The sequence below is a fragment of the Calypte anna genome, chromosome 3, assembly GCF_003957555.1.
Source record: "Calypte anna isolate BGI_N300 chromosome 3, bCalAnn1_v1.p, whole genome shotgun sequence".
Lineage (NCBI taxonomy): Eukaryota > Metazoa > Chordata > Aves > Apodiformes > Trochilidae > Calypte > Calypte anna.
In genome coordinates, this window is record NC_044246.1 from 24,704,627 (window position 1) to 24,723,718 (window position 19,092).

At 40.3% G+C, this 19,092-nt stretch overlaps 1 protein-coding gene across 17 annotated transcripts in view; it reads right to left on the bottom strand.

Annotated features, from left to right (window-relative positions):
• The window catches only part of ESRRG (estrogen related receptor gamma), a 401,340-nt gene that overhangs the window by 230,111 nt on the left and 152,137 nt on the right, over nucleotides 1-19,092 (bottom strand). For 5 of the 17 annotated variants that reach the window (XM_030448180.1, XM_030448184.1, XM_030448167.1 and 2 more), the window contains one exon: nucleotides 2,352-2,410. The exons of 11 other annotated variants lie outside the window; for them this stretch is intronic. Coding sequence is in view for 1 of the 6 variants with exons in the window: in XM_030448168.1 (XP_030304028.1) it covers nucleotides 2,257-2,291 (35 nt within the window). In the remaining 5 variants the exon portion in view is untranslated. Of the gene's footprint in view, nucleotides 1-2,256; nucleotides 2,411-19,092 lie in introns of all 17 variants that reach the window. One more of the 17 variants, XM_030448168.1, reaches the window with a different exon arrangement.

Genomic DNA, 19,092 nt, shown 5'->3' on the forward strand with positions numbered 1-19,092 from the left:
CTAGAGCTCATGAAGTGATAAATCTTTTTCTTATGATGATTAACTATGAATCCTGATTTCAAACATGGGCATCTACTACTCTCCACAACCAACACTAAGATCATACAGTTTTATTAAATCAATATTTCAGTGCCCAATTCTGATATTAAAACTCTATTCCCTGCCTCTCCTCCAAGCAAGTGCTTTGGTTTCTACAGAAGTATTTTTTCCTTCCTACTCTTAAACAAAAAGTGAAATCAGGATTAAGGTTAATTTTTTTAGTTCATGATGCATACTGAATGAAATAAGTTAGATTTGGGTGTGCAGTATGTATATAATGATATTCCCACTGGAAACTGAAACGAATCTAAAGAACAAAACCAAGGATAGCATTGAAGGATAATACAATACTAATTCATTTAAAGAAAATGTGTTTTTAGCAAATGCATATTAGACAGATGAAGTAAGCCAGGCCAGCATAAGCATGCTTTGGGGTAGGAATGCCCCAAACAACATCCCATTTTAAAACTGTGCTAAAGCAAGACTATGCTAAAAGAAAACGTAATGTAGTATTGAACACACTGCAAATAAGTAACAAGATCTAATTATTTAGAAAGCCCTTCAAGATCCCACAGCTTTGGTTGAGATGAATTGAGGGGTAAAATTAAAAAATGGAAGAAAAACTTAAGATGAGCTGAGAGACAAAGAAAAGCAGTGAAAAGAAACAGATCTAGGGAAAGTACTGGTCTACTTTATTCTAATAAATAAGTCATCAACAGAATATCTGTATGCACTTACAACTAATTTGAGCATCCTGAATTCCTGATATCATCCTGATTTCCAGAGATGGCAACTACATATTTAAAAAATCCCAAAACTTAAGTTGCTCATAACTAGAAACAGATTTGATTTGCATGAGAAAGGTGCAGTTGGATTTCTCTTCATTTACAAATAATAAGATCATAAAATCTAACTCAAAGTAAGTCCTAACTCCCAGGCTCACACTTCCCTCCAGTTGGTAAGAGCATCATTCCCCCTGGGACCCAGGATGTAGCACTTACAATGGCCACAGGGAAGAGGACTCAGGAGATGAGCATGAGAACTTGCAATTCTGTTCAGTATTCAAAGAAAACAGATAAACATCCAACTGGGAAACACTATCAACAGTGACAGTGTTTATTTATGTCCACCTGAGCACCTGACAACACAGTTAAGGGGCAAATAGCTCAATCCAGTCAGAAACTTGGGACTTTTGGGTAGGAGCAAAAGGATCTACTCCATGTGGAGCAGTTTCCAAAGAACTGGTCATGCTCAGCTTTTCTTTTTCTTATTAGCTATCCTGCCTTCAGCAAAACTTGCTGGTACAGATGGTCAGCTACTCTGTGTATTCTTAAATATGTGAATTTAAAATTACCAAAGAAACATGAATTTACATGGTACAGAGGTAATTGCCATAGTAATCCAACTAGGTGGAAATCGGGCACAAGAGACGTGTTGACCGTGGAATATCAGCCACCATTTTGAACAGCTTCATGCTTTTCGATTTTACATTTTATTAGATATTAATGTTAGACATGGTGGAGGTTTTTGGGGAGGCAAAGGTGTTAAATTTAATATAAGTAAATCACCAAGGGATAAGGAAAACAGCATTGGCTGGTTTATTTGCTTATTTAGAGTGTAATGCAGGGATCTAAATTACTGGTTTCCAACACTTCCAGCTCTATGCTAAACATCACATTGTCAAAATCATTTTCATCTCCTGAACACTGCATGTGTAAACTCTTACTCTGTGTTCTAACACTTTATCTAAGCCCAGTTGCTTACACAGATCACAACCAACTCAATGCTCTTCAAAACCATATTGAAGTAGGAGATGGCTCTTTGCTGCCTCTGTTGAAGGTAAAGAGTTTGTTTTACCCAAGACAGAGGCTCATCAACTTCTAGGACCTTATGCCTCCTCTCTCATCAGTGTCTAGCACACATCCCCAGGCTTTCACTTACTGAACAGTTACAGTGCCAAAATGCCCTTATTTAGCATAACTAAACCACCACATTCAAACACCTCAGATTCTCAGAAAGTTCAAGAGCAGGATCAAAACTTGCAAAGCTGGCTTCAAGATTAAGTGTCAGCCATTGCTGTGTCCGAAGCAATAGGGGGCAAACACCCCCCCCCCCAGCTGCTGCCTGCGGTCCCCCACCACCCCCAGCAGCTTCTGCGTGCTCGTTCCACCAGACAAACCGCAGAGGAGAGGGAGCAAAGCCCCTTCGTGGACTCACCATCCTTTTCTAGTCACATTCACTACGCATTGCATTAGAAAATCGTAACGGTGTTAAAATATTTTGGCAGGATTTGTTATGGCCAGATCACTCACTTCCTTTGGGACACACAAAGTCTCCTCTGGCAATGAAACAGCCCAAATGTCAGCAAATCCTATAGAACAGAAAACGGTCTGTCAATATGAAGCCTGAATGAAACTCCAATTAAACAAAACTGTATAACATAAAAAATATGCACATGCAGAGAAAAGAAACAACCTAGAAATGTTCAATTTTTATTAAAGGTTGGTTTTCTTTTTTATCCCCACCTTTCAGAAACTTTTTAACAGCATTCCAATGTATTCATCACAAGGTGCTATTAGAGCACTAGCTCACTCCAAGTGTTACCAATTCACGGACAGCTTAGAGGGCACATTAATAACATAGTTAATATGAAGTGTTTAGAGCTTTTACGTTGGTGACAAATACGACTCAGCCAAATTTCCTGACCATTGAGGCCACGGAGGAACAATTTGGTAGATTTCATCAACAGTTCTAATTATGTTCCTGTCAAGTCGAGAACAAAGTAATCCATAACTGGGGGGCTGCTTGGAGACAGTGCCATGCGAGAGTAATTTATGCCCAAGACACAGGGCCCTCGCAGTAGTTAGTGTGCACAACGCTTGACTAACAAGTGGGTTCACAAAAAGGGAATTTATTAAGGGGAAGGCAGCCCTCCAACTCCGAGTGGCTCATCAGGTGCAGGTTTAGGAGGAGTTATGAGGTAAAGTCATCTTGTTTATACGAGCACCTGAAGTCCACACTGGCTTCAGTGAGCTTTAGAATGTGGGATTTCAGCCCAAAGCATGGCATGGGCTTCTGCCAGAGCTCAGCCAGCCCACTGCTGGGGCAAGGCAGGACCCAGTGCTTTTAAAAAAGATTTCAGTCCTCGGGATGCCAGCAGCACCACCTCAGAGCTGAGCGGTACCCATGCCCTTTTGCAGTCCTATAAATAACACACTAATGAAAGATGCAAGTAACAGTAAACTAAAATGTCGCAATACACGACACATTTCTTACTGCAGCCCGACTGGCAAACAGGCTGAGCAAGGGAAAGGGGTGGGGGGCAAACGGGGGAGAAGCTGCCGTGTAATTTTGAGTCATTTTCCACTGCAATCTATATTGGGATGCAGTTTCTGTCCTTTCAAACAGCAACATTTTATATGGCACTCTTGCTGCGTTCGATGAAAAGGCAAGAATGTCGGCCTAGAGCTGGCAACTTGCAAACCCTGGCCATGGTCATTCAGGACAGGCTATTTGCATAAGTAGGAAGGTGTTAAAGAAAGTAAAATGATGCATTTCAACTGTAATTAAGGACAATATCTGTAAACACAGGGAAAAAAACCAGCAAAAATTAGATTCATGTGAGAAATACAAAATGCTTAAAGGGTTTTAAAGTACAGATTTCTGAAGGTAGCTGTGGGCATGCACTGCTGTCAGCAGTTTTAGATTTTTATTTAACAAGACAAAAAACACAGAACTTTAAAAATAATAATAATAAAAAAGGAGTAAGATTACAGCCTTTTCTTTGATAGTGAAGAAACAAGTTTATCAAAGTATTGCCAGCTAATCAAAGCACTAGTGGACTGAACACTGGGTAAGGTAACTGAACTGAACATGCAGCTCAGGTAAGGGGAATTCTCAAACCCAGAATCCATTCCAGTGACAGACTTTCCATACAGGCCTGGGAAGGTCTCCTCCTTCACCCACACACATTCCCTCCTGGTAAAATGGCTGCAAGTGCATGAAAGCAATGATTTTCTCCCCATATGGCATATCTTAATGATGGATTTTGGGCTTGCAAAAGTGTTAATAGCGTCACTTCATCTTTTAAGTACAAGTTGAACACTGGCACAGAGCGAATGCAGAGCATGGTTGTGGAGAGCTACGTCAAACCTCCAAACTCCTCCTTTCACACTCCGCAGAGGTTTCTTATACACACTTGCTTGAACCTGTAAATTCTGTTGTCTGGTTTAGGGAATGTCCTAGCACCTACAGGGTGGGACAGTATTAGTCTTGTGTGACTACAGCTTCACAGAATTATGACTACTTAACACCATTTGCATTCAAAGATCAACAAAAAAATTTAAAATTACACTTCACAAGCATTAATGGCTTTAGCTTCACGAGGAGCCAAAGAGAAAGGGGAAGGACATGGTCCCATACCACAGATGTGAAAAGAGAAACCTCTCTGGTAAATAAGTCAGGCGGTAATTTGGAAGCCAAGGGATGCCTGTTATAATTCCCAGACTCGTGATTCAGTCACAAGACACGCTTCCTTTCCTGGTGAAATGTCATGCTGCTGCATGCTTCTGTTACAGAACATATCTTAACCAAGTGTAGCAAAAGCATGATGATCCCATTAAGTATCTAACATCTAATACCTTGTGAAAACTAATTTAGTGCTTTATCAAATCTCTAGTTTGTATGTAGAGCATCAACTGGCTACATTTGCTAATAGGGCAGATTGACCCATCCCATATATTATCAAACCACATCAAAGTCTGCTGGAGGACACAGCCTTAGCTACTTATTATCCCTTGCATTAACTCTCTCACTAGCTACTCAACCAATACATTTTCCTGTAATACATCTGTCATGATTTTGCAGAGAAATCAGCAATTCTGAACAGTGCAGCAGTTAGAAAAAGATAACAGGACTAAACCCATCACGGTCACCTGGCTCTCCAATCTCCGGTTAATGGGCACAGGGGGAAGCCCTTCAAGCTAGACTTGCACAACAGCACATCACTGCTGAGCCCCAAAGATTCAGCCTCTAAGTTAGGTCTGTATTTTTAGAGCTTCAGTCATTCATATGATTTCTTCACAATTTATTACATATCTGAGAGAAATAGTCAGATGCCAACATCTTCAAATTTACAAGATTTTTTTTTTCTTTTTATCAGAGAAAGATCATCTTATGCAAGAAAACATGTAGCTCACGTATCAGGAAAGAAGTGCTATAATAATCATGTTAGCAATATTAGATCAAATGAGAACACCTTTCTTGACTTGAATGCTATTCAGTCATATTCCCACATATGTTGTATTTAAGGTCTTGTGACACTGTATAATGAATCACATACCTGAAGCAATGCTTCTGTCTGGGAACTTGCATATATGGTTAATAGAAGGTTTAGGTTTGGTTGCTTCATTTTAAAACCATACTTGAAACTATTTTCTGTTAGATGGTGTTTGTCTTTGGACTCCCAAACCAAATCCACTCAATATAAATAAAAGATGCATCTCTCACCTTGTGTATGTTATTGTATATAGTTCTGAAATATAGTTGTATCCCTAGTACAAGTCTAGTCATTAACATTTAATTCTACAGCTTCATTTCTTTTTTAATTTGTGCAGTTTTTCAAGCCCTGTCATCTTCTTTTCCCGTTGTAAATTCTGCCCTTCTGTATCTTTTAATACCAATATAAATGAGTAAAAGACACTGGGCAGGGGGCATGTGCAGGTATTATAAGAAGTTTTATAGTTTCTTGGTGATCCCAGATCCCATTAATGATGGATCACTTTTAATCCAGATAATATTAAAAAACTGCTTTCAACCCAGCTATGGTTTGGCATTACCAATTAGAGAGACATCTACTGGGTAAAATTTCTAAAAAGTAAACCTCTAGCCAGGGGGAATAAACTAGATTAAAAAAAACAACTAAAAATTGGGCAGTGAGTTAAAATGTAAAAATTTTACATTACTGAATTTAATTTCATTAATTTGCTCTTTGGAGTTCTATCCTCCCTTCCTTTCCCTCTGTATTTTCCTTCTTCTGTTTCTATGTTGAAATCTCAGGAACTACGCAGCCGAGCAAGGCTGTAATCACTCAGCAGGAACCTGGCACAAGCACAATGCAACCACTAGCCAGGGAGCAGGAAAATGAAGGAAATCTCTCTCTCCCTTCCCCCTAGGTTTCTTAAAAGAGGCTCGGTGTGAATGAATCTTCCTGGTAGCCACCAACAATTTCTTATTCCTTCCGAGCAATCATCAATTTCAGCATCAAGTGGTTTAGAAGCTCTACTACTGGTAGTGGCAGCAGAGCAAGCCCAGCATGCAAACATTTTGGCTAATTTAAAACCCTTGTGCTGCCGAATCAAACATGACAAGACAACAGTAAAAAGAGAGGCTATTATCCCAAATGAGAGTCGGCGGATGGCTGAAATTGGCTTGAGTGGCAGAAACAAAAGAGGTGGAAGGAGCAGGGACAAACAGACATGATAACACCAAATAACACCAGATACAACACATGCTTTCTTTCCCACCCCTGAGGCATTACACATATACATTTACACATACACCTGGAGGAAAGAGATTTGACCCTGATTTTTTTCAGGGCCAAGGACTGAAAACACACTTAAGATGATGCAAAATAACTTAATACTCAGTAAAACATTTCCCTCGTGGATATAAGAAAACCTAACTTACAAGAGATGTAGCCCTTTCAACAGAAAACTTAGCACTCTGAAGACTAAAACTGTCATTTCCTACCTGGATTCATGTCCTGTTCCCAAACGTCCTTACTATGTGCTGAGGATCAATAGCACTGATTTAGGACAGAGTAACCTTAAAATAAGAATAATCCGTGGCATGGGTACTGGCGAAGAGCTGCTATGCACAGAGAGCTCACCAAGCACTCAGATCTTGAAGAGCTACTGGGGAGGAAAAGTGGAGGGCAGATGAATTAATTTTGCAAGGCATTTGGGAGACCACAATCAGACTGATGGCATTCAGAGCCATGAACTCTGGTGATGGTTTGCAACTCACAGAATGATGACCTGTGGGATCACTGGAGAGCAAGCAAGTTGTCTTTTTCAAGATTAACAATTTAAAAGTGCTGAAATTAATTTTGTTTAATAGCTGTGGGTGCAGACTCCTTACAAAGCAGGTTGCAAGGTCAGCAAGCCTCCTAAAGCCTTTTAAAATGAAGCTTTTTACAGGGACTGTAGATTTAGGGTGGCTTAGGGCTTAAAGACCTAAAAAGCTAAAGAAGTATAAGATGTCATTTCCTACCACTTCCTAATCTTGGGTGAAGACACATTCTTCATTTCACATGCCTACCTGTATTGCAAAGAGGTGGTGGAAGGAAAAAAAAACCCACATATCCATACATATGTAGGAGAATTGGAGGCCAGGAGGGGAAACACAAAGGCAGGGATAGTGCTCACACCCTTGTCATTGTTCAGAAGTATTTCACCTGTGATTCACATCTGCCTCCTCGCACAAGACCACTACACTCTAAATCACTGTACTGCACTGAGTGTTTCAAGGAATAGCCAGGCACAACACTGAAACCCAGATCAACCATTTAAAAGACACTTGCTCAGCTTCACAGCCTAGTATGTGTGAGCTGTCACTCATATCAAAAATTTGCTGATTACCACTCTTTCTGTGCACTTTTGTCCTAAATTTTTCGCAACAGCATCCAACTAATTGCACAGGTAAAGTAAAGCCCATGCAAGTCTGGGAAAGAGAAAGAGAGCATCTGTTTTGCATCACTACATAGGATGCTCTGAATTTTCTCAATGAATCAAAGTTACCTTGAAAAGTATTCACATCCTCTATAGTTGGGCCTGTGCAAAAGGTGGCCTCATGAATTCAAGCAACTCCATAAAAGCATGCACCCCAATACAAAAACTCTCCAGTATTTACACATATCCACCTGGTTTTGCTAACACACCTTCCCAGGAAACAGAGAAACCCAGGCAAGGCTGTGATCACAATGGACAGAGCATGTAGGTTTGTTTTGTCCTGCCCAATCATTTTAAATCTTGTCCCCCACCCCCAATGTGAAGGAAAGAGGGTTTACTCTTCAGACAAAGACCAAACCCAGTGAGATGACAGGCAGAGGCTGTACAAGCTGGCAATGTACAGCCTGCCCCGGGACAGGCAGCGTTACCAAACAGTGAAACCTGCACCGCTCAGCTGTACAGGGAATCGGAAACACCAGCCTCTGCGGGCACCCTGGAGGAGAGAAGGGAGTTGTCTGGTGTAATGAAACTTAGTTGCTATGATCCTGCAGACAAGGGGGGCCATTTCCCTGGCAATGAGGTAACTGACGGTCATTAGAGAGGACAGAATTAATTCTGCTGCAAGCCTGTCACTGACAGTGGCCAAAGCAAACACACTAGCCATTTTTCTCTGCCCCTTCCACAGGGAGTTAGAACAAAGAAAGGAGCCCCTGGGAAATGCTTAAGATACCGCAAGAAAATCATTTTAGATGCATATTAATACTGCAACCAAATACCATGTGCTTTCAGGCTGACATATGCTGCTGGATGTGGCGTTTGTTCCCTTTCTTTTTTTTGGGGGGGGGGTCTTAAAGTTGAATTCGCATCCTCCTGCAGCACTTAAAGAAAAACTCAGTTCACAGCTCAGCAAGGCACTGCTTAAAAGGCAAGTCTGATACAGGTCCTTAGGGTATCTCATCCATCCTGCTCTTGGATGGCATTCTCCACCAAGGGACCCCATTAGGAAGGAAGGGCAAACTGAAATCCTAACCCAAAGGAGCCTGAAACAGCACCAGCATACTGGTAGAGCAGCGATGGATGAGATTCCATTTGTCTTCAAAACATGGGAAGGCAATATATCTGCTTCATTGCAAACTCAACTTTACTTTCCAACCTTGTAGTGTACTTAAAGCTAAAACGTAGATCAGCTTTCTATCCGGGGATGCAGCAGCGGAGAAGTGTCACCCAAGACTCCAATTAAACAGATTGGAAGTGACGTACTTCCAATGCAACTCCATACAGCAAAATACACTGAGATACACTGTCTGTGTTTAAAATCAATTGCCCAGGAAGGCAAAGCCACAAGCAACAAAAGGTTTCCTTTCCCCTCCGTGCAGTGGAACAACTCAGAAGCATCTTACGCTAGCACAAAGCCTGCTGGAAAATAAGGAACACTATCAGTGTCGGAGATATCACAGATCCTACTCTCCCTACACAAGGCTCCAAGCAGGAAGAAACAATATGTTTGTTCTGTGGCCAAAATAATTATAAGCTTACCTATAATGCTTTATAGCTCTCCTTTCATAATAGAGCTTTGTATCAGTGTTTCGTGAGCTGAGTTGTGAGACTAGGACTTATCTGGAAGTCTCTGAGCTAACCAAATTTAGCTGGCAAAGTAGATACAGCTTCACTTGCTTCAGAAAAGGCAATTCTGTTTATACCAGGCCCGAACATGGCCAAGCAAGCTTCTTTCAACATTGCCTGTTAAAATATTTAAGCTAAAGTAGATGTAGTTATCTCATGGATAATATGTAAGTATAGACCTTTGCATATTAGTATAGCAAGTATGAGTGTTACAGCACAAGCTCACAGTTTTCATCAATAGGGGTAGTTCCAAGGAGAACACAGAGATTCAAATACAATAACATGACCATGCTTGGTAGAAAAGTATTGTATTTTTGAAAGCTGGCCACCTGCCTATAGGAATCATTAGCTAAGGCTCTTATTTACAGTTCAGCAGTATCTAAGGTTCCAGGTGAGATCCTCCTGTGCCAGAAGTTGTGGAAGTGCAGAGGGGAGACCACCATGGCCAATACATACTGCAACTTAAAGACACCAGTCAGAGAAATGCTGGGAATTGAAAGCATGTTCCTTGTGGTCCAGCCAGGAGCCTAAACGTAGTTGTTATCCTGTCCTAGTGTAGCACCTGTAGTGCAAATTAGGCTGACCAGAACTGTATATATCTACCTGCTTACTCATTTCAGATCAGGAAAAAAGGAGGGGGGATAAATAAGAAAAAAGAAAAAAGCAAGCAAGGAGGTCAGGCACTTATGTATAAGCAGCCTACTTTGTAGGAGTGACAGCAACCTCACACAGACCCCAACCCAACACCAGAAACTGCCCCCTTCTGCTCAGTGCAGATAATTGTTAGTAAACAGCACATTCCAAACATCAGATCAGTTGGCTATCTGTACTCAAGAAAAAAAAAAATATCTCCCAGCAAAATCCCTTTGCTATATCCGTGCTTTCCTCTGTAAATCCAGCAAGAGGGGTAACCTAGGTATTCCACTAACATGCAAAACATAATTAATATGGATCAAAGAGGGAAACAACTACAGTGTCTGATGTCCTGAGAAAGCTCCCATGGTGTCATCCTAAGTGACTGCAAAAAATATATGGATAAGGTGTATAACGAGACCATCCCAAAATTCCTATTTAAATTCCCTGCCTCAAAGTTTGGACCTTTTTCCCCCTACATGACACACTTTGAACTAGTCCTGGCCAAGAGGAGAGTGGGGAGAAACACAAGAACCACCCTCTTCTGTCTTATTCTCCTTGGTATCACATATTTCTCATTAAATAGACAGATGCCGCCTCAAAAGCCTCATTCTGTAATATTCTAGAAATCCGTCAAAAAAACATCTCCACAGTCTAGAAAATGGCAGTGAAAGAAGTCCAACAATTCCTTCATCAGTGCTGTGCCTCCTCTCTTTTTCCTGCCCATAGCAGGGCATTATTTTTGAATGACTTGCAAAAGAGGGGCAAGAGTGGAAAAAATAAGGCCAGGAACTTGGCAGAAAATGAAAGGAGGCATAAGTCAGTTAACCTCAGCTGCAAAATTGTTTCTATGAACTTCTGCCTCTGTGTGACACAGGTGAAGAGCTTGTTCTTCCTCTAAAACACTGGAAAGGAGTCATATTCTGCCAGTGATTTTTTATGTATATGTAGACAGCAGATACTTCCTTCATTGAAATTGTTGCCATACCAAGAATTATTTAGCATCACTTCCAGAAGACATCTCAAGCCTTGATCATAAAACCTAACGTTATTCTCTTCACCTCATCATCTTCATTCCTCATGGCCATAAGGCCAAGAGACACCATACCATATCATGGTTTTTCCAAAGCCAAATGAATCTGATGCTTCTTGCAAAGCCCAGAAAACTGGGAAGCTTACTATTTTAATTGATAAAAATTTCTTTGTTGCAGTTGCCTTTGAATTTCTGACCGTTCCATTAGGATGAATGCATTCAGTATCACAGTACCAAAAAAACCCCAAACCCAACAACAAAACCTACAAACAAAAACCAACTGAGCAAAAAAGCCCAAAGCAAACAAACAATAAAAAGAGGGGGAACTTTTTTTTTTTAATTGAGATAAAGCCTTCTTCTATCAGAAAGAATGTTACCTATTTCCAACAGGATTTTAGGTCTAAGCCATGCAGAGGGTTTCCAAATTGGCCATTATTTTGTTATTTTAGCACCAGCATATGCTAAGAATATTGAGTTAATTAATCAAAGCACACTGATTTCCAACTCCCCGCCCTCCTCCCTTCCCCCCCCCCAAAAAAAAAACAAAACCAAGTGAGAAAAAACACAAGAAAACCTGAAGGCCCAGATAAAAACAGGGCAATAAACAATGACAATTTTTTTGCCTCTTTTCCCTCCAGCATATAGAGCAGTCATTAGGGAACAGCCCAAAGAAGCTAAGGAAACTCATTATGGCAAAGAATGGTAAGAGGGCTGTTTGGTTTTTTGTTTTGTCTTTCCTTTTCATACAGTGATGAAGTATGAAGAGACTTTTGAGACCTGACCACGTTAGGGAGCAGGAACAATATGCCTCCAGCCCTGCTCTGCAAACCATTCCATCAGCAGAAGTCTCCGGCAGGTCGGAGACAGACTAACTTTTCCAAGGTATTAAATTAGAAGATGTTGAATTAAGTTAAATGCCCCACATTGAACTGACATTTCTCTTTTTTAATGCAAGCTAAGATTGATGAAAAATACCACTTATCTACATTAAGGGTCAAAATACCCAGCAAAAGAAGCCTCTGGTTCAGCGCGTCAGAGCAAAGTCAGTCTTACATAATCTGGGGACCAGAACGCGGATCACATTCTGATGATCCAATTAATGGTGGGATACTTTGCAATCAGCCAGGAAGCAAGGCCCCTAACAGATTGTGGGGCTGTAACATCAATTTCTTAAGTGCATTTAAAGGATTACAAATGTTAGTCCTGGCTTGAGATTGAAACACCTATTGAGGTGCTCTGAACCACATTACAGTAATTGGGTACCTGAATTAATGCCATTTCTTCTGATGGGTGAGTTGAATACAGTGGAATTACGGATTTCTTTTGCTGTGTTTCACTTTCAGCCTTTTTTTCCCCCCCCCTCAGAACATAAATCTGAGGCTTAATCTCTCTTTTTATCTAGATAGCTTTAATTACAGCCCTAAGGCACCCAAGCACTGTCCTAATTTTACCTTCTGCATTGTTTGCATTGTTTTTTTAATTACTATTTTAGCATGCAATGACATTATGATTGGAATAAAATTATTTTTTCCTTGAAGTTTTGGAGAGAAAGGGGAGAAGGCTTCTGAAAGAGAAATAAAAGGTCTCTTTTCCTTCCTGGGTCCCTTTTCCACTATGTAAACCTTTTTATGCATGCACCAGATATCAGTTGCAGTGTTTTACACCTCTAGAGAGCTAGAACTAGGGCTGCCTCAATTAGTCTTCTATTCCTTCTGAGGTCAGTTCAAGCAAAGGTCTCTATCATATAAAATTGGCAGGAATGCTAACTACCTGGGTATGTCAGACCGTAACAGGGTTCAGCTAAGGAGCTTTACAAAACATGTAGCTGGCTTCAAAAGCCTTCAATGAATACACAGCCTAATGCTGTCTGTGTGTGCAAGAGACTAAACTTATTCACCTGGAGTATGAAATATTTAAGAAGTTAAAATAGGTTAGGAGACAATCATTTATAGGGCTTTTTCAGCCAGGCAGCGTCTCTGCTAGGCTGCAGTAGACACCATACAAGGAACACAGACTTTCCTCCTGTATCATAGGAGTTTTGATAATTGGAGTTATAACAGGGGATTCCATCCATTTTTGTCCTCAGTGTATGTGGCACTGACATTTCAGTGACCTCAGCAGTGATTTCTCACTTGCAGCTTACTGGAATGTACAGAACCATGATATAATGCTCACGCTGTGAAAAAAGGGGTGGGAAACTATTTCAAGTATTTCAGTCCACTCTGTACATTTCATTTATCTGGTTACAGCACATCAAGTTTAGAGATCATTTTTAATTACTCAGTTTTTCAAGGTCTACCAGTAATTGACATTATAAATACGCATGCAAATTTATACACATATTTTATATTTCACATATTATAGATCCTTTCTTGCAGTATTCCAACTTTGTTCCTTAAGAAACTGTGATGCTACAGCAATTCTGCTTTAATTTTAGTTTTTGTTAAAGATAACTGTAAACAGAAAAGATACAGGAGCTATTTATCTTCATTGCTGGTTAAGAGGAGGCTGTAGTGTATACCTTGGGGGAGCTAGGGAAGTAGGCGTATGAAGAGACAGCTTCTAATTCAGTAATAGAACTTCCTGATGCTCAGGAAAAAAGCAGATTGCTTGATTTTGTCAGATAACCTTTTACAGGTAACTATTTTGTTTTATTTTTAAATTTATGTCCTACCACATAAGAAATATTAGATGTAGGAGGAGTCACTCGGGAGCATTCAGCTGTGCTCTTTTTTCCTCCTGAATGGTTTTGAATGTTCCTTAATTTCCCATCCCCACTAATGCCGGATATTCCTGCAGTGTAGAAATAGCCCTTCTGAAACACAATAAAACTTACAAACTATCTCCACATAAGAGGTGATTAATCAGGGTACAGAGATAGCTTCATTGTAATGGCCATGCGACGAAGCAAAGCATAAAGATTTTCAAAAAACATCTTGCATATCTCAGTTTGAATTTCAGAGCAGTTTTTGACTCATTAGATCATGCTTGCTGCAATGAGTTACAGACAGATAATGAAAATGCAAACCCCGAGGACTAGTTAGCTGTTTAGCAGTGTATATTTTATAAAACCATTTCCATACCTCTAGTTTTAAATTCATTAACAAACATTAATTGCTACCCAGTGTTCTACATTGCACAGCACGCAGCCTCAATGCACTTTCTGAACTACTGCTTTCTATCACTGCTCCAGTGATCCTACAGACAAGTCAAACTTTGCTGCCTTGAAAGAATAGACTACCAATTTATAGCTAAGCTCATTTTTGTTATAGTGAAAAGCAACAACTGAACTTCAGGAAATATTTATTTTTTTTTCCTCATAATATTTCAGTTATATTGTGGAATAAGAAAAAACATCGTGATGCCCTTAGGACTCGAGAGCAGAGACACCAGCAGTAACAACTCCAACCTGCTCAGAAAGCACTGACCCTCACTAACTTTCATTTTGGACTCCATCCAAAGTTTACTGGAGTTGTAAGGAGACTTTGCATTTGCTTCAGTATTCTGTAGTTCAGCCTTTCCACTCCTATTCCTGCCCATCTCCTCCTTCCCCCCCTCAAAAACCCTAACTGAACTTTGCTGTGCATTAACTATGTTGTTATTGTTGTGGTATATTCAGCATGAATTGTCTAGTGATAATGCCATCCAAATGTCTGTCTGCTTTTTTATGGCTTGGGTAAGGAGAAAGAAGTAATTTTTCTTAAGTAATTAACACAAATTGGTCTTGGATTTTTACAGACAAATAATGATCTGGGATGGAAATTAGGTCTAAGGTTCACTGTTTAGCAGCAACATTCAATGGATAAAAAAAAAAAAATTAAAAGCCTTTCCACACTCTTTCCACCATATTTCCCAAATATTTACAGTGCACACCTCGGTTTGAAATAAGCCAGGGAGAACTAATGCATTGTTTACACTTGGAATCCGAGGTGGCCCAGTCCCAGCAGGGCAGTACAATGTGCTGTATCTTTCCCTTCTCAGTACTTATCTTAATCTTAATAACTAGCCAGACAACTGACTCCAGAGTCCTGGGCTTATCGACTGGAATTCGTCACATGCACACAAGAGAAGACAAGAAATGCATTATACAACAATGCCATACAAATCATTATCTTTTAATATTTAAAAGTATGTATTCAAAGTCTGATATGAAACCATTTTGGCTGAACTCAATTCCACTGGTTGTTATTAAATTTGATAGCAAATGAACAAAAATACACTTGTAACCTATTTATCTGCCAAAGAGTTTATTTGCAACAGATCAAAAGGCTGCTTCTTACTGCATTTTAGTTACTGCTATCAAATACAATCTCTTTTTAAACATACTTTGATATGGGAAGACTATTTTCAAAACAGGTTAATAGGAAATAATTTTTTTCTGAGTCTCCTAAGTACCAAGAAATACCCAAGAGCATGAACAGCAAGTCTATTGTGCCCTCACCATAGGTCTGCAGCATGATTTCTTTGGGACAAATTTATAGAAGCAACTGGAAAGCCATTTCGACTGCATCCACCAGAAACAGTACATGCTTTCAAAATTGTCATATAAATCTGAAATTCTGGTGTCTCAGACTTAATGGCATTTTTTGCCAGGAAGCAGAGACACACGTGAACCACAGCACTGGGGGTTACTCTTTGCTGTGAAGCTGGTCTCCTGTGAGGGTTTTCCTGTCTTTCACAGCACCACCAGGGTAAGAAGGACTTGTGTATATATGCACCTTGGTGAGCTGGGGGGGAGAGGCACACAGAGAATAACGATTAGGAGCCCACTCCTGCAGAAACCTGAAAGAGACAAGGATTTCAAGTCCCTTTCCCTGCAAAAGCATAGGAAAGAAGATGGATACCCCTCACACTGATATTACTAATATGTACCTGAAGTGGGCTTATGTGAAATGAGTATGAGTTAAGAAAGATGCTGTAAATTCACCCCTCTGCTTATTCACTGTAACTCAGCCTATAAAGTGTTGCTCACACTCTCAGCAATGGGATTCATCTGGCCTCAAGCACCTGAGCTGCACTCAAAAAGACTATTGCTGCTAGTGCCAGCTTTTCCTAAATTCCTGCTCCACATCAAAAACTTTTGAAGCATACCCTTGCATTAAACCACAAACCACAGTAAATCAATTAGTTAATCAATCCCATCAGGCAATCAATTAACATGAACTAAGAAATCCCTGAGCAGACATATTCTCATGTGAACAAAGGTCACCCACTGGGATCTTTGTATGTCTGTTCATATTAGCTTAAGGCCAGATTTAGAGGGAGAAATTTTCCTGTGATAACAGTTCTTTGTATTGATGTGTCAGCACAGACACCTAGTCTCTGTGTATGTCTGGCAGAGATCGTCTGTATTTTTACTCATGTAATAACTAGAGGCCACTTTCAGGAGAGGGAATCTGAGATTCATGCTCTGGTGCGGTGAGAGTGATGAGACTTCTTTCAGTGCCAAAGAAAGCATTTAGCACCAGGTTTTGTAATGGCACACAAACAAAAGAGGAAACTGGTCTTTTTCAAGCGTGCACCTTGAAAATTGCAAATGTGAGCAAATGCATCATCGCCCCCTAATCTTTCATCTGTGTTGCTGCGTCAGGTTTTGAATCCGTTTGCAAAGGGGTCAGGTTCAGTCTCATGAAGAGCGACACAATCTGAACTTCCAAAGAAACATCTGCAACTCCACTTTCCAATAACAGCTATTAAATAATAGCATTAATTAATAATATTCTATAGTTGTGTGGTAGCTGCCACTCAAGGATAATCCACATTCCATCAATAAATCTAATCAAACAGATTGATACCATACCTGAAACCTAAGCAGATGAGTTTACCCCCATACATAAACTGGGGAAACTGAATTTTTGGTCTGGGAGGAATAGTTACTGGTGTACACAAGATTCACATAAAATTCATGGTAAAGCAGATCTTTCACCAGAGACAAATGTGGCTGGTAACCTGAAATCTATGAAAGTGAAGTCCTGAGTCCAGCCTGAAGACTTCTGCATGGTCACCATTGCTACTTATTTGTACATGGCTGTGGGATGGGATTACTCAGTGTAACACTTCTTGCAGATAATTAAGGCTCAGTCTCCCTTCTGCATCATTCCTCTTCTACTAGACAAATTGTACATTTAGCAGCAAACAGGGTATCAAATAAAAGCTGGCATGGCTTTTCTAATCCTAGCCCAAGTCAGGGAAAGAAAGATGCCTGGAACAGTTGGGAATTGGCCTAACTTGGGAAAGTGTGTGCTGGGGGGGGCTGGGGAGGGGGTGTGTGAAATGCAAAGGTATGAAAATGTATTCAACAATGCTCTTGGTGCTCAGATCCAGCGGTGACAGGGCTATAAGCAGATACATTAGGCTGGAAATATATCAAGGTTAGATTAAGCTGCAGAGTTTCCATTTTATTAATGGTCTTCAATCTGACTCAATAAAATGGAAACCATTTGTAAAATTTTGATTAGAATCCACACTTAGGTTTCAAATGCTTGCAACCTTTGGGTATATTCAGGAAGAGAGTTCAGAAAGCCTATGCCTAAAAATGAAGGAGAGAAGGGAATGAGAAGGAGAAAATGACGCAAGGTGAATTGGGCCTTGAAGTGAATTATTATGTAAACTGTGAGTTAGGCTAAATGAAGAAACCATTGGGACAGCATGGGCTTTTTTTTCATAGATCACAGAGATATTAATGCTGGACCACTGCAGCATCTGCCACAGAGGTCTAACCAGAAGAGTAAATATATAAGATGGCTGTATTTAAATATTATCCTCAGTGGCATTTCAGAGCCACTGGAACTCAGACCTGCTTGGAACCAGAAAGTCTGGGTGGCCAATGGGCTGAAGGAGTGGGAGCTGCAATTAATACAATGCTGTAACACTATTGATCCATTCACATTCCTCTCACCTGCTGACAGGGGACAGGAAAAAGAAAGGGTTTACCTAACAGCTATTGGAGAAGGAAGTGTCACTGGATAAAGGTGACAGGAAAATAAAGTTCTTACAAAACCCCTCAGCTGCATCTCTCATGCAGAAAGTAGCCTGCAGAGGAAGAAGCTGAAGTTTAGACTTCTAATGTAAAAAGAAGCTGAAACTCATATTTAGAGCTATGCAACTATTTCTTTTCAAACAGAACTTGCCAGAAGGGCAAAGAAAAATAAGAATCTCGCATGTGCGTATGATGTGCTGCTGCACTTCTGGTATCTGAAGGAAGAAATCTTAAAGGAAGCCTGTGGAGGAATTGATACACAATTTCCGAAACGGGTTCAGCTCGGTTTTTTCTCTGGTAAGTGCTTGGAACCAAGGCAAAAGTAATGTTCTGAAAACCGAGCACTCAGATTCTCCTTTGAGCCTTCAGAGAGGGTAACTCATCATACACAAGACCACTGAGCAAGATCAGGATGTTAAAAAAATACAAGGAGGGGAGAGTGAAAGTGAGCAGGAGAGGGGTGTCATCCACCCTGACTTAACAACCTTGAGTAAGGAGAGCAGTTATATTATCCAAGGCCATGGCCTTTGTTAGCAAGCAGAGGCTTTTCCTAACACTTGAACCTGATGACGTCTATACTAATAAAGCTTACATTCATAATGAAGCATGAGCACTTCCTCTGGGAAAGGCCTGGAGCTATCAGGAAGGACAATATGCTACTGTGACAAATTACAAGTCTGTTTCTCTCCCTTTGACTTTGATATCTACTTGGATGACATTTGCAGTACTGATAGGGACAACGGTATAGAAAGAAGAACCTTGATTAGTCTAGCCAGTGGAAAGTCACCTATTAGCCTAGGAGACAAATCTGGAAATTTTTAATAAAACTAGATGCTGTCACTTCCCCTTACAACTTGGGCTCATGGTGACCCCGACAGAAAATATAGAATCTATTTATTCAGACTAATAGAACTATTCCTATAGGTGAAAGCTCCAACTGTTCTTCAGAAGGCATTGCTCTGTGCTCACTGACTACCTGGTAAACACAACTGAAATGCCAGGTAAGTACAAGTGACTTCTCTATCCAGTGTGCCAAATATTTCATTTGACTTAAG